A 12,576-nucleotide genomic window follows, 5' to 3' on the forward strand; every position below is an offset into this window, starting at 1 on the left:
TCCATTCACCCCTGTCTTAAGATGTGGGCCAGCAATGAAGAACTGAGAGGTTCCAGCATGAGTTAGGGTAGCAGGCAGCTCTAGGCCAATTCCCCTCCCTGACCTGTGAAGTGAATGAATATGTACACAGCAACCCATGGCCAATCCTTCAAGATTTCCTTTTAGCCACTTCTCTGTGTTGCTCTGCTCTTCCCCAATGCTCAATCCTCTGGACCTCAGCAACGGCACCCAGCCCTAGATGAGGGTGACACATACACATCTTTGCAGGAGATGAAGATGTTCTCTGCCAGTTCCATGTCATTCAGCATGAGGGCCAGGCGCAGGGCTTCTGGGTAGCGGTTGAACTTGCGAAATATGCTCAGGGCACAGCGGAGGAGGGCAGAGTTCTCAGGCTCAGGGACGTAGCTAACACAGCTTCAGAAGAGAGGGAGAAAGAGGTGAACTTTGGCTGGCACCAAGACTGAGAGGAAACAGGCCCCTTCACTCAGTATGGGACAGGAGAGGCAGCAAACACTACAACTGCATACGCAGATCCTCTCATCTGCACAGGACCAAATGTTTAACCATCATACCCCTATGGAAGTGTTGAAGAAGTCATTAGTCTTCAAAGCTACCTATCAACAGCAAACAAGCAAGATCCATCTCTATGGGTTTGACCAGACTCAGGGGTCAGCTCCTTCTAGACCATGACAACAAATAGCTTTAGAGGCTGAGGACCTACACCAGAGGAAAGCTTCCATGGGATTCTACGAGCAGAGCTTGGCATTCCAATTCTGAGGTCTGCTATCCAATGCAAGCCATTTGCTGGGATCCATTCGCATGCAGACGCCCTTAGGATAGAACTACACATCACTGGCCAACTTACATTTCCAGAAGTCCAGCAGGCAATTCTTCACTGCAAAGTGGCACTAAGGGCATCATGATTTACAAGGGAGAAGCAACGAATGGGAGGAGCACTTAACCTCCCCTCCATCCACCACTTTTCCCCTGCAAATCCCCCCACTGCCCAGCTGGGGTTCCCTTGCAAACACAGACCTGGAACACCAGCTGGGGGATGGAGTTGCATGGAAAAAGAGGTTAAAAACCCCTCCTTCTGACTGCCATTTTACCCCTGAAAATCATCCCTTACCCACTGACACATTGCAAAGGCATCTGGAAACACAAGTTGGCCAATGTAGTTCTGGCCTTAGTTTTACTGCCTCAAGCAAGAGAAAGCCAGAATCATCAAACTGGAAAGCAAAGATTGGTTGACCATGAAGCAAAAGAGCAACACTGTTGAAGCTCTTTGCCTCCCCTATTTACTTCTTCCATTCTGCACAAGATCATCTCCTATCAGCCCTTTGTCTCTTTTTCAGTATGTTCTACCAATGCCTGCACAGCTTCCCCCATGCGATTTGTTCAACTGCTTCTCTCTCCTCCATTTTTCTTTGTGATCCTAGAGCAAGGGTTGTCCAGACTTTTTTGGCCTACAACTCCCATCAGCCCTAGCCAGCATAGCTAATGGTCAGGGATGATGGGAGTTGTAGGCCAAACACATCTGGAGGACTACCCCTCACCTAGAGAAAGGATTGATTAAACCACCTTGGCTTAACTACAACTGAATTTTTGTTGCCATAATGGAGACCTCTCACAGACTTAGACCTCAGACTCACAAGCTGGCTTTCTTACTCCTATAGATTTTGTTGACTGACTGATTAGTACACAAACTGCTAGCCACTTTACCAAACCAAATCAGCACATTTTTGCTGTCCCACGCTCAAAGAGTTGCCCTTTTCAAGCCAACCAGAATAGGGCTCTGAATAACCTTAACTCCAGGCCCCCAACCCAGCTTCCAGCAGCTCTTCACATCCTTCTTTTGCACACAAAGCTACTCTCCCTCTCAGCTGCCTCACCTGGTCAGGTAGAGGCAGACTTTGGCATAGGCATTGTCATCAATATATTCCTCCAGCATGTCCATCTGCTCGATCTCCATGAGCAAGTCGCAGGCCTCGTGCTCTGCATTGTGAGCCATGTTATAGGGCACAATCTCCTTCACCAGGGTCAGAAGTGTGTCCTTCTGGGTCTTGTCTGCCTCATCTATTTCCTGCCACTCCTTGGCCACCTCACCAGCTAAGTGTCTGTGGAGAACAGAAACAATATTTATGAATATTTACTGGGCAGGTTTACAGCTCACTCTTCAGCAATTGTTTTCAAAGCGGGTTATTATCACCAAAGCAGAATACAATTACCAATAAAATTACAACAATCGTTATAAACTATTAGCAAAATTATAAGAGAGGCATGTTAAAACAGGGAACTGGCATTCAAATAGCATCTTAGAAAGCAATCCTATGCTGTCTGGAGGGGGAGGGCATAGGGTAGTTCGGCTTCCTGGCTCTGAGATCAGAGCCAGGAAACCGCGTTCCCCTCCCCCTTGAAGCTGGCACAGACAGAACTGCACCGGCTACCTCTCTGCACCTGGAAAACAGACTGCAGAGACGAGGACAGGATGGGGTGTTCCTGGGGGTGGGAGGAGACTGGGGGAATGGCCATACGACATATCCTGACTCCTCCCCTCCCCCTTCGACGAACCACCCATCTAGCAGAAATCACCCGACTAGGAGTAATGCGGGGCAGCTGGAGCGTGGAGAGGACAATCATCTCCGCTCTCCTCTCGCCCTGCGCTGGATACACAGCAGCATCAGAGTTCAGAGTCTGCCGACTTTCTGGACAGGACTGTGCCCTGAAATGGGCCAGCCTCCTGAGTCTGTAGCACCAAACTAAAAAATTGACTCCAACATTTGGGGGGCGCCCACCAAAAAAGACCATTCAGTGGTGGCCAGCAGCCTGACAGTGGCACTGTTAAGAGGTTTTCATCTCTAGATTTCAAATGGAAGAACCAGAAAGAATATGAAGGAGAAACATCTCCCTCAAGTATCTTGGGCCTAGATCATAGAAAGCTGTAAAGAGGAGCACCAGCACCTTGAATGAAACCTGAAAATGGATTGGCAACCAGTGAAGCTCATTTAGAACAAGCACTATGTAGACCCTGAAGCTAACACCAGAACCAACTTATGTCGCGAAGACCTGTGGACTCGCCAGGTATGCTGTCTCCCAGGAGGACGGATTAGAGACATGACTGAAAGGTTGCCTGCACTCACAAAGCCCACTGACAGGTATCCCTTTCTTCTCATCCATGTGGGAACAAATGATACCGCCAAGCAGAGCTACGAAGAAATCACGTCAGACTTTGAAGTTTTGGGAAGGAAACTCAAGAACTTTGGGGCCCAGATAGTTTTCTCATCCATCCTTCCAAGAGTCAGAAGAGGGACAGAAAGGGAAAGAAAAATACTCCGGGTGAATGACTGGCAATGAAGGTGGTGCTGGCATGAGAGATTTGGATTCTGGGACCACTGGCTATACTTCCTGGAAGATGGGCTGCTGGCAAGGGATGGGTTCCATCTCACAAAGGCTGGGAAGAATGTGTTTGGCCACAGCATGAAGAACTTCATCAGGAGGGCTTTAAATTGAATCCTACGGGGAAGGGAGATGTAAAGTTGGGGGTAACAATGGACAAGGGCTCATGCACTGCAACGGAGAGAACAGCTCTACTAGCGCCCAATAATAGTCTTCAGAAACATTTAGGAAGAAAGCCAGACTATGAAGCACATTTTATTTTATTTATTTATTTATTGCATTTATACCCCGCCTTTCTCCCTCTCGCAAGGAACTCAAGGCGGCTTACATTATCCTCCTCCTCACCGTTGTATCCTCACAACAACAACCCTGTGAGGTAGGTTGGGCTGAGAGTCTGTGACTGGCCGAAAGTCACCCAGTGAGCTTCCATGGCCAAGTGGGGACTAGAACCCGGATCTCCCGGCTCCCAGTCCGTCACTCTCACCACTACACTACACTGGCTCTCTTCAATGTCTATACACATGGTCTTCAATGTCTATACACTAATGCCCAGAGTACGGGAAACAAACAGAACGAACTTGAACTCTTAATACAAGACGGAAATTATGACTTGATAGGTATAACTGAGACTTGGTGGGATGACTCTCATGACTGGAATACAGCAATTGAAGGATACAACTTGTTCAAAAAGAACAGGAGGAACAGAAAGGGAGGTGGGGTTGCACTATATGTGAAAAATACATATCTCTGCAAAGAAATACAGGAGGATGAGCTTGGTAGCCCCATCAAGAGCATCTGGATCAAAATAAACGGAGCAAAGAATAAAAGGAACCTGGTGGTCAGAGTCTACTACCGGCCACCCAATCAAGGAGAAGACAAGGATGAAACTTTTGAAAAGCAAACTGCCGATGTTTCAAGGAAGCATGATATAGTAGTAATGGGGGGCTTCAATTTCCCCGATATTTGTTGGGAGACAAATTCTGCAAAACATGGCCCCTCCAGGAAATTCCTGACTTGTGTGGTGGATAACTTCCTCCTACAGAAAGTAGAGGAAGGAACTAGAGGATTGGCTATCCTTGACTTGATCCAAACCAACAGAGATGACTTAGTGGATCAAGTAGCAGTTACAGGAACTCTGGGGGAAAACGACCATGTTATACTTGAGTTCTTGGTTCTAAGGGAAGCAAAAGCCGAGTGTAGTCAAATGCATACCCTGGATTTTAGGAAAGCTGATTTTCATAAACTCAGAACAACGTTCAGTAAGGTCCCATGGCAAGCGACGCTAACGAGAAAAGGAGTCCAAGATGGGTGGGAGCTTTTAAAAAAGGAAATTCTCAAGGCACAATTACAAACAATTCCAGCAAGAAGAAAAGGAGGAAGACAACAGAAGAAGCCAATGTGGCTTCACAAAAAGCTTAGGGATGACCTGAAAACAAAGAAGGATACAAATAGGAAGTGGAAAGAAGGCCAAATCACAAAGGAAGAGTACAGGCAGGTAGCACAGAATTGAAGGGATGGCGTCAGGAAGGCTAAAGCTGAAAATGAGCTGAGGTTAGCAAGGGATGCTAAAAGCAACAAAAACAACGTAGCTTTCTTCAGCTACGTGCATAGTAAAAGACAGAGGAAAGAAATGGTGGTTCAGCTATTGAATAATAGATGGCAAAATGATAACAGATGACAAAGGCAGAGATGCTCAATTCCTACTTTGGCTCAGTCTTCTCCCAAAAGAGGGTCTATGACCCCCCCCTGGCAAAGGCGAAGTACAGGCTGAAGGGGCAGGATTGCAGCTTGAGATCGATGAGCATATGGTCAAGGAACACCTCATTACTTTGAATGAGTTCAAATCTCCAGGGCCAGATGAACTGCATCCTAGAGTCATAAAGGAACTGGCAGAAGAACTCTCAGAACCACTGTCTATTCTCTTTGAGAAATCATGGAATGAAGTGCCAGAGGACTGGAGGAGGGCAAATGTTGTCCCTATCTTCAAAAAGGGTAAAAAGGAGGAACCAGGGAACTACAGACCAGTCAGTCTGACATCAATCCCTGGGAAAATTCTGGAGCAGATGATAAAGCAATCCATCTGGAAGCACCTTGAAAACAATGCAGTGATTACTCGAAGCCAACATGGATTTGTCAAGAACAAATCCTGCCAGATGAATCTGATCTCATGTTTTGATCAAGTAACCTCCCTTGTGGACTGTGGGAATGCTGTAGACATCATATACCTCGACTTCAGCAACGCTTTCGACAAAGTGCCCCATGATATCCTGATGAGCAAACTAGCTCAAAGTGGGCTAGATGAAACAACGATCCGGTGGATCCACAGTTGGCTACAGAATCGGACTCAAAGAGTGCTTCTCAATGGGATCTTCTCAAACTGGGGAGAGGTAACGAGGGGGATACCGCAGGGCTCAGTCCTGGGCCCAGTGCTCTTCAACATTTTTATTAATGACTTGGGGGAGGAGGTGCAGGGAATGCTGATCAGATTTGCAGATGACACAAAACTGGGCGGGATAGCTAATACTTTGGAAGACAGAAACAAAATTCAAAGTGATCTGGATAGACTGGAGCGCTGAGCTGAAAATAACAGAATGAAATTTAATAGGGATCAATGCCAAGTTCTGCACCGAGGAAAAAGAAACCAAATGCACAGTTACAAGATGGGGGATACGTGGCTCAACAACACTACAAGCGAGAAGGATCTTAGAATTGTTGTCGATCACAAGCTGAATATGAGCCAACACTGTGATATGGCTGCAAAAAAGGCAAATGCTCTTTTGGGCTGCATTAACAGAAGCATAGCTTCCAAATCCCGGGAAGTACTAGTTCCCCTCTACTCAGCACTGGTTAGGCCTCACCTGGAATACGGTGTCCAGTTCTGGGCACCACATTTTAAGAAGGATGCAGACAAACTGGAGAGGGTTCAGATGATCAGGGAACTGGAAACAAAGCCCTATGAAGAGAGACTGAAAGAATTGGGCATGTTTAGCCTTGAGAAGAGAAGACAGAAGGGAGATAGGATAGTGCTCTTCAAGTACTTGAAAGGTTGTCACAGAGAGGAAGACCAGGATCTCTTCTCGATCAACCCAGAGCACAGGACACGGAATCATGGGCTCAAGTTCCAGGAAGCCAGATTCTGGCTGAACTTCAGGAAAAGCTTCTTGACTGTTAGAGCAATATGACCCTGGAACTAATTCCCTAGGGAGGTGGTGGGCTCTCCCACACTGGAGTCATTCAAGACAAGGCTGGACAGCCATCTGTCGGGGTTGCTCTTGACTTGGATTCCTGCATTGAGCAGGAGGTTGGACTCGATGGCTTTTAGGCCCCTTCCAACCCTACTATTCTATGATTCTTCTATGAAGTTTCTGAACTGCCCTCAAAGGCCATCCCACAAAAATGCACTGGAGTAGTCAAACTGAGAGAATACGAGGGCATATGCTACAGTGTTTAGCACTCTACAAACCCACTGCAAAACAGCAACTGCTAGAAACAACAATGGAGCATAACCCCTTCAACCTTCAAAGACAAATGTATCAGTGACAGCCACACGATTTCAGAAAAGGGTGAGGGACATCTCTATTGTACAGCACTTAAAGCCCCTGCACTGCAACCTAATGGCATTCAACCAGTGTGTTGCCCAATGTCAGTGAGAATACAGTATGCAAGTTTATTGTGCGTGTATTTGCTCAGTATTCAGCTTGTGAGAGTCACATTTTCAAAGAATTTAAAAGTTTTGATAAGGATTAGAGGGAAACCATAGAATGAGGTTTACAAGCGGAGGCAAGCAAAAAAGTAACCATGGTGGCAGAGAAGAGGGGAGAACAATGGATTGCATGTGCACACTGATAGGCACACCCACCCCATGATTTTAAGTTTTAAACTCCACTAGGTTCTGAGTTTTCACCAAAATCTTACATCTGTAAGCTTCTTTCTTCAACTATAAGGACTAGAAACTCTTTAAAACAGCCTACCACAAGGATGCCAAATTCTCTGCCAAATACTAGATTTCAACTTCTTGCAGTTCTCCTGCAGCCAGGAAGAATATGCCCCAGTATGGATTTACCATGTGGCTTTTGGAGAATCTCTTACCTATGAAATCTTTGCTGGGGAAGTGTGTCCAACTTTGGACACCATAATGTGAACTACACATGTACCTGAGGAAATGCAGCTTTTCCAACACAGGCTAAAGAAGCAACCTTCTAGGGTGCATTGCTCCACAACTGATCAACACCAATAGCTATTCAGAAGCTACAGCACACCGCAACATTAATGTAGAAAGCTATTGTGGAGTAGGAGCTAGACAGATCAAATGACAGTGGAGAATCCAGTGGGCCTCCATCCCTCTTGTACTTCAGGCAGAAGGTTCTCAACAGTCCACACATTTAACATCAGTTGGTAGTTTACAAAAAGACTGCAAGAAAACCCTTCCTGGGGCTATGATCTGCCTATCAGTTTTATCGTCAAGATTATCAGGAAGAGGAGTTATCTGTTGAGAGAAACTGCAGCAGCCACATTGCAATGAGAGTTCTCTGGATGGACAAAAGTCCCAGTTACATGCAATGGGGAAAAAACAGTACTGACCACTATGGCAAGTTAATAGTCTGAAGGCTCATAATGAAACAACTGTGCTAAAGATAAGCAGGTAAGGGTCTGGTCAGTGCCTGGATGGGAGATCACCCAGGAGCATTATGTGTGCCGCCTTGAGCTCCCCAGAGGAAAGGAGAGTTGCACATTAATAAGCACAAGAAATACACCCTTGAGTTCCAGCTGGTCTAACATCTTCATTCACTGCTTACCTGACATATTCATGCCCCCATGAGGCTAAGGGCTCCTGGGATCCCACCAACCGGTATTTCAGACACTCTCGCTCTCCACTCATCGTCATGGCCAGGACAGATATTATGTCAGCTGCAAAACGCTGTGAGCAGAAAGCGGTTGTTAAGGAAGTATCACTGAAAGCAAGCTTGCAATTTGCAGCTTGCATGGACAAGTAGCAATCATCCTGAATCCAAACCCAAGTGGCACACTACATAGTACTGTTAGCTCCTCAAGCAGTTCTCCTGCCTTGCCAAAAAAATAGTAACCCTTTAAGAGTAAAAGAAAAGCACAAGACTTCTTGGTGGAAACTTTGCACTCCTTTCTATCAAATGAGCAAACCAAGCACACTTAACATTAAGCCCTCCCACAACAAAGCTGGGCAGGAAGCTTGCAATCTGGACTAGGGGGGCTCCTTCTTTTCTCAATAAGGAGACTTAGCCTACCTGCCAACATCATCTCCTCTAATGCTTGTGGGATAGATGAAAGCAAGACCAAGACAGCACCCTTCACTTTCACAGGTCAAGTTATTTACCTTGTTCTGCCCTGCAGCCATGGTTTCATAGATCTCCTTCAACTTGCCATAATGTGGCCGAAGGAATTTCAGGGGTTTTGGCACAGAAGTCATGGAAGTCGTGGAAGAGCGTATTTGCCTGCGCAGCTCCTCCAGGGCAGGCCGATAGAGAGAGGTGTCATGCTCCTGCAATCAGATCAGCTGCTATTAGGAAAAAAGTGCGCGTGCGCACATGCACGCACGCACACACAGCAAAACCACCCATCCACAAGACTGCCTCTTCTATCCAATAGTGTCAATGACACTCAACCCACACCTTTGCCATCGGAAATCTTGACCCGGAGCCGGGTCACTTCCAACAGGCATAAAGGATTTCTTCCAGCCAACCTGCCCAAGCAGTAAGATCTTCATCAAAAACCCATCTGGTGCCTTTTCTCCTAAATTTAAGGTGTCTAGTTAAGACCTCTCAAATTTGCCCAAACTTTTAACAATCAATAAAATCCAAGTTTATCCACTGAGAATTTTTGCAAAGGCTGCTGTCTTATTTTGTGATGCTCCTTTTATCTTTGCATTACTTGATCTGATTTTTATCTGTTTCTTTCTTTGATGTGTTTGTTTTATCCATTTTTATTTTGTGCCAATTTGGAAATTATCTACAACTATAAAGGCAGTTTTTAAATCTTTGAAACAAAGGGATGCAAAGCAAGTATAGCTCATTTCCCATGTTCTTTCTAACTAATGACTGATTAAAAACTAGGAAGGCAGAGTTCAGCAACAGATTTCTCAGCTGAAGTTTATGTTTATCAATCTGTGGGACCAACATTTAAGGAAACTTGTTTATTTTTTAGTCTACTTTTCTTCTGGTATGTCACTGTAATATGAAATAAAAAACACATTTTAAAGATGGCCTTTCCATTTAACAATGAGTGGTAGCTTCCATTTCTTAAATCTTAAGTCCTTACTACCTTCAATATCCCAAAAAGCTCCTATATATACAAGTTTATTTAAATATAATAATTACTGTCTTTTAGGGTGCAATCCTATGGCTGCTAGACAGCAGCTAGGTGGCCATAGGATTTTTTGGTTTCCGGGAACTGACCTCAGAGCCAACACTCCAAGGTCAGTTCCCAGAGAACAGCCTCCCCACCCCCTCCCAGGCAGTGCAGTTTGTCCATGGCTCTGCACTCAGAACAGCAGCACAGAGCAGGGGAAAAGGGGGCATTCTTGGGGGCGGGCAGAAGATGGCGGAAGTGCCAGTATGACACTTCCTATGTGCCATCTGGCCTCCCCCCACCCACCCCCCGCTCCAGCTAGACAGCTGAAATCGGCTGTCTAGCCACAAATGCAGGGCAGCCGGAGCAAGGAGAAGATCCCCTCTGCGCTCCGCCTGCCCTGCATTGGATAGTCGGTCGCTTCCAAGTTCAGAAGCGGCTGACTATCTCCATAGAATTGCGCTCTCAGTCAATCAACCAATAAATCAACTAAAACTATTCAGCTGATAGCTCTAATTAAAACACCACAAATTTTATAATTGCAATTAGAATTCTGCATGGATGAGACTGTGCTGCAAACTTGGAGGGAATAAACCTGCTACCAGCACAGCCTGTAATGTCCAACATGCACCCTGCCGTTGCAGAGCGAGTACACCACACACAGTGACCTGTGACTCCAGTTTTGTTCTTCTGCTGAAGATATGCTCTACAGTGCCTGGCCTTGGAAAAACCATGGGGAACCACAACAGTTTGCAATTAGTTTTCTACAGGCTCCTGGTCAAGAATTTGATGCTTACCCCCAGGCGCTCCACAAGCATTTCCAACTCATCCTGTAGCTGTTTGTCTTCCTCAGACTGTAAGGAATGAAAGAAAGATGTGAAAGCTCAGATCCCTAGTACAATCCAACACCAGAAAAGCCACAGTTCCTCAACTACACCTTCCATCTGCTCTGGACTGTAACCGATGTTTGGAAAAGGAGTGCAACAGGGGTAGTTCACCTTCTCCCAACCCAAACTGCTAATCAACACTTTCAAAAAACAGAGACCCACTGTGACCCATGTTTAATAATCCATGCAAATAAAGGTAGAGAGGCAAGAAAATCAAGCACTGGGAGAAACATATACCCATCACACTAAAGGCAACTGGTTTACAACAAGATGTGCCAAAAGTGTTACAAATAGCTACTCCAGACAATGTTGGCAAATGGGTCAAGCCAGGGAGAAGCAATCTAGTTGCTTATCACTGTCCTAAACCTCTCTCAGAGGGCTGTATCTGAAGAACATAATTTATGTTTTAAGTACAAGATCCCTGTTTCACTCCACATCTCTGTTTAAGGATCTCAGGTAGCTGGGAGCGGGTGGATCTTTTGCCAGAGCTTCAAAGGGCACAATCTTATGCATGTTTAGACAGAAAAAAAGTCCTACAACTCCCAGCATTGCCCAGCCAGTTGTAGGACTTTTTCTGCCTAAACATGCATAGGATTGCACCAGTAGGTAGGTAGAGTGTCCTAGAGAGCTGGCTTTCAAACTTGTTGCCAATTCTGGGCTAGACATGATTACCAGCTTGGGGTGGGTGGGTGGATTCCACTTAACACAGATGAAGAGCCAATCCTAATTCCTCGTTCTCTTCTCTCCCCACAAAAGAAGTAATGACAGATTTAGCCCCATTTCACCTTACTCCCAGAGAAAGGAACCATCAGATCCTAAACTCTGACAAGCCCACTCAGCAGAGATAGGGTCAGACTTAACCTCCACTCTCATTCCTGCCCCTAGGAACAGAAAGAGGGCAGGGACACCACACTCCTAACCTTCTCAACAGCAGAATGGCATGCCCACTTGTCATGGTGGCAGACCCAACCCTTCTCAAAACAAATGTGTTGCCTGATATGTAGCACTGATGATTAGATCGTTTGGAATAATTTCTATAGCACACCCACGTCCATACCCATCCTACTGAGTGAATGGCCACACATTCCTCATTTTACAGAGTAGGGAAAGCAAGGCTGACCGCCTGCCCCTGGCAGAAACAAGCCTATTTTTAAGGACTAGGGACAGGCGTGGGTGGATCTGAGGGCCCAGGCCCGACTGGCATCCACACCCCGTTAAGCCCGGCCGTGTTTATGCGAAGTGAAAAGCACTCTGCACACGCTCAGCCCCACTTGGCTCGCCAGGGAGCTCTGCACATGCTCGGACGCTTCCAGATCTCCTTTGGCGACATCGCCCATCCCAAAGCGGAGCCCTCCTGGCCGTCGGAAGAGGTCCCGGGGCTGACACGGGTGGAAGCCCCGCGCGGGGACGTCGCTGTAAGCGCCAACTGGAGGGGGCGGGCGGAAGGAGGGAGGGAGGGAGGGGGCCCCCCAGCCCCTGCAGAGGCCGCGGGGCTGAGACCAGCCCCCGGCCGCCGGCTCGGGCCTGGCGGTGACTCAGCCCGGCTCCTCGCTGCCTCCCTCCGCCCGGCCGGCCCTCACCAGCTCCTGCTCCTTGTCCGCCGCGGAGGCGTTGGGGTCCTTCTTGTCCTTGCTCCAGGGCCCCGCCGGCTTGTCGTCTCCGGCCCCCGGGCCCGACCCGCTCGTCTGCGACCGCCTCTGACAACCCCCGCCGCCGCCGTCCTCCATCGCGGGCCGCTTCCTCTCAGAGACCGAGCGCGGCACTGCGCAGGCGCGGCGGCGGGGCGGGGCCTACGCGGGCCAATCCACGCAAAGCGAGAGGAGGAGCGCGAGGGCCGAGTGACGTATTACGGAGCCGACGTTGGAGGTGGGGGCGGCGGCAGGGGGAGCCTAGCCGGGCGGAGGGGGCGGGGCGACGGGAAGACCACGTGGGGACCGGCCCGCATCTGCTTAGGAAGCCGACGGGCGCTTCC

The 12,576-nt window shown here is 47.6% G+C and overlaps 1 protein-coding gene across 1 annotated transcript in view; it reads right to left on the reverse strand.

The window, feature by feature from the left end:
* Positions 1-12,349, reverse strand: part of PSMD2 (proteasome 26S subunit ubiquitin receptor, non-ATPase 2) — a 38,406-nt gene extending 26,057 nt beyond the window's left edge. Inside the window, exons 1-6 of the mRNA XM_084847647.1 lie at positions 12,185-12,349; positions 10,515-10,571; positions 8,747-8,911; positions 8,193-8,314; positions 1,893-2,117; positions 256-414 (exon numbers count right to left, since the gene is read on the reverse strand). Of these exons, the coding sequence (XP_084703773.1) occupies positions 256-414; positions 1,893-2,117; positions 8,193-8,314; positions 8,747-8,911; positions 10,515-10,571; positions 12,185-12,331 (875 nt within the window). The 5' untranslated portion in view covers positions 12,332-12,349. The remainder of the gene's footprint in view (positions 1-255; positions 415-1,892; positions 2,118-8,192; positions 8,315-8,746; positions 8,912-10,514; positions 10,572-12,184) is intronic.
* Positions 12,350-12,576: the final 227 nt, after the last annotated feature.

This window comes from Heloderma suspectum, chromosome 3 (genome assembly GCF_057233095.1).
Source record: "Heloderma suspectum isolate Gila_16-S chromosome 3, 16-S_ref, whole genome shotgun sequence".
Taxonomy (NCBI): Eukaryota; Metazoa; Chordata; class Lepidosauria; order Squamata; family Helodermatidae; genus Heloderma; species Heloderma suspectum.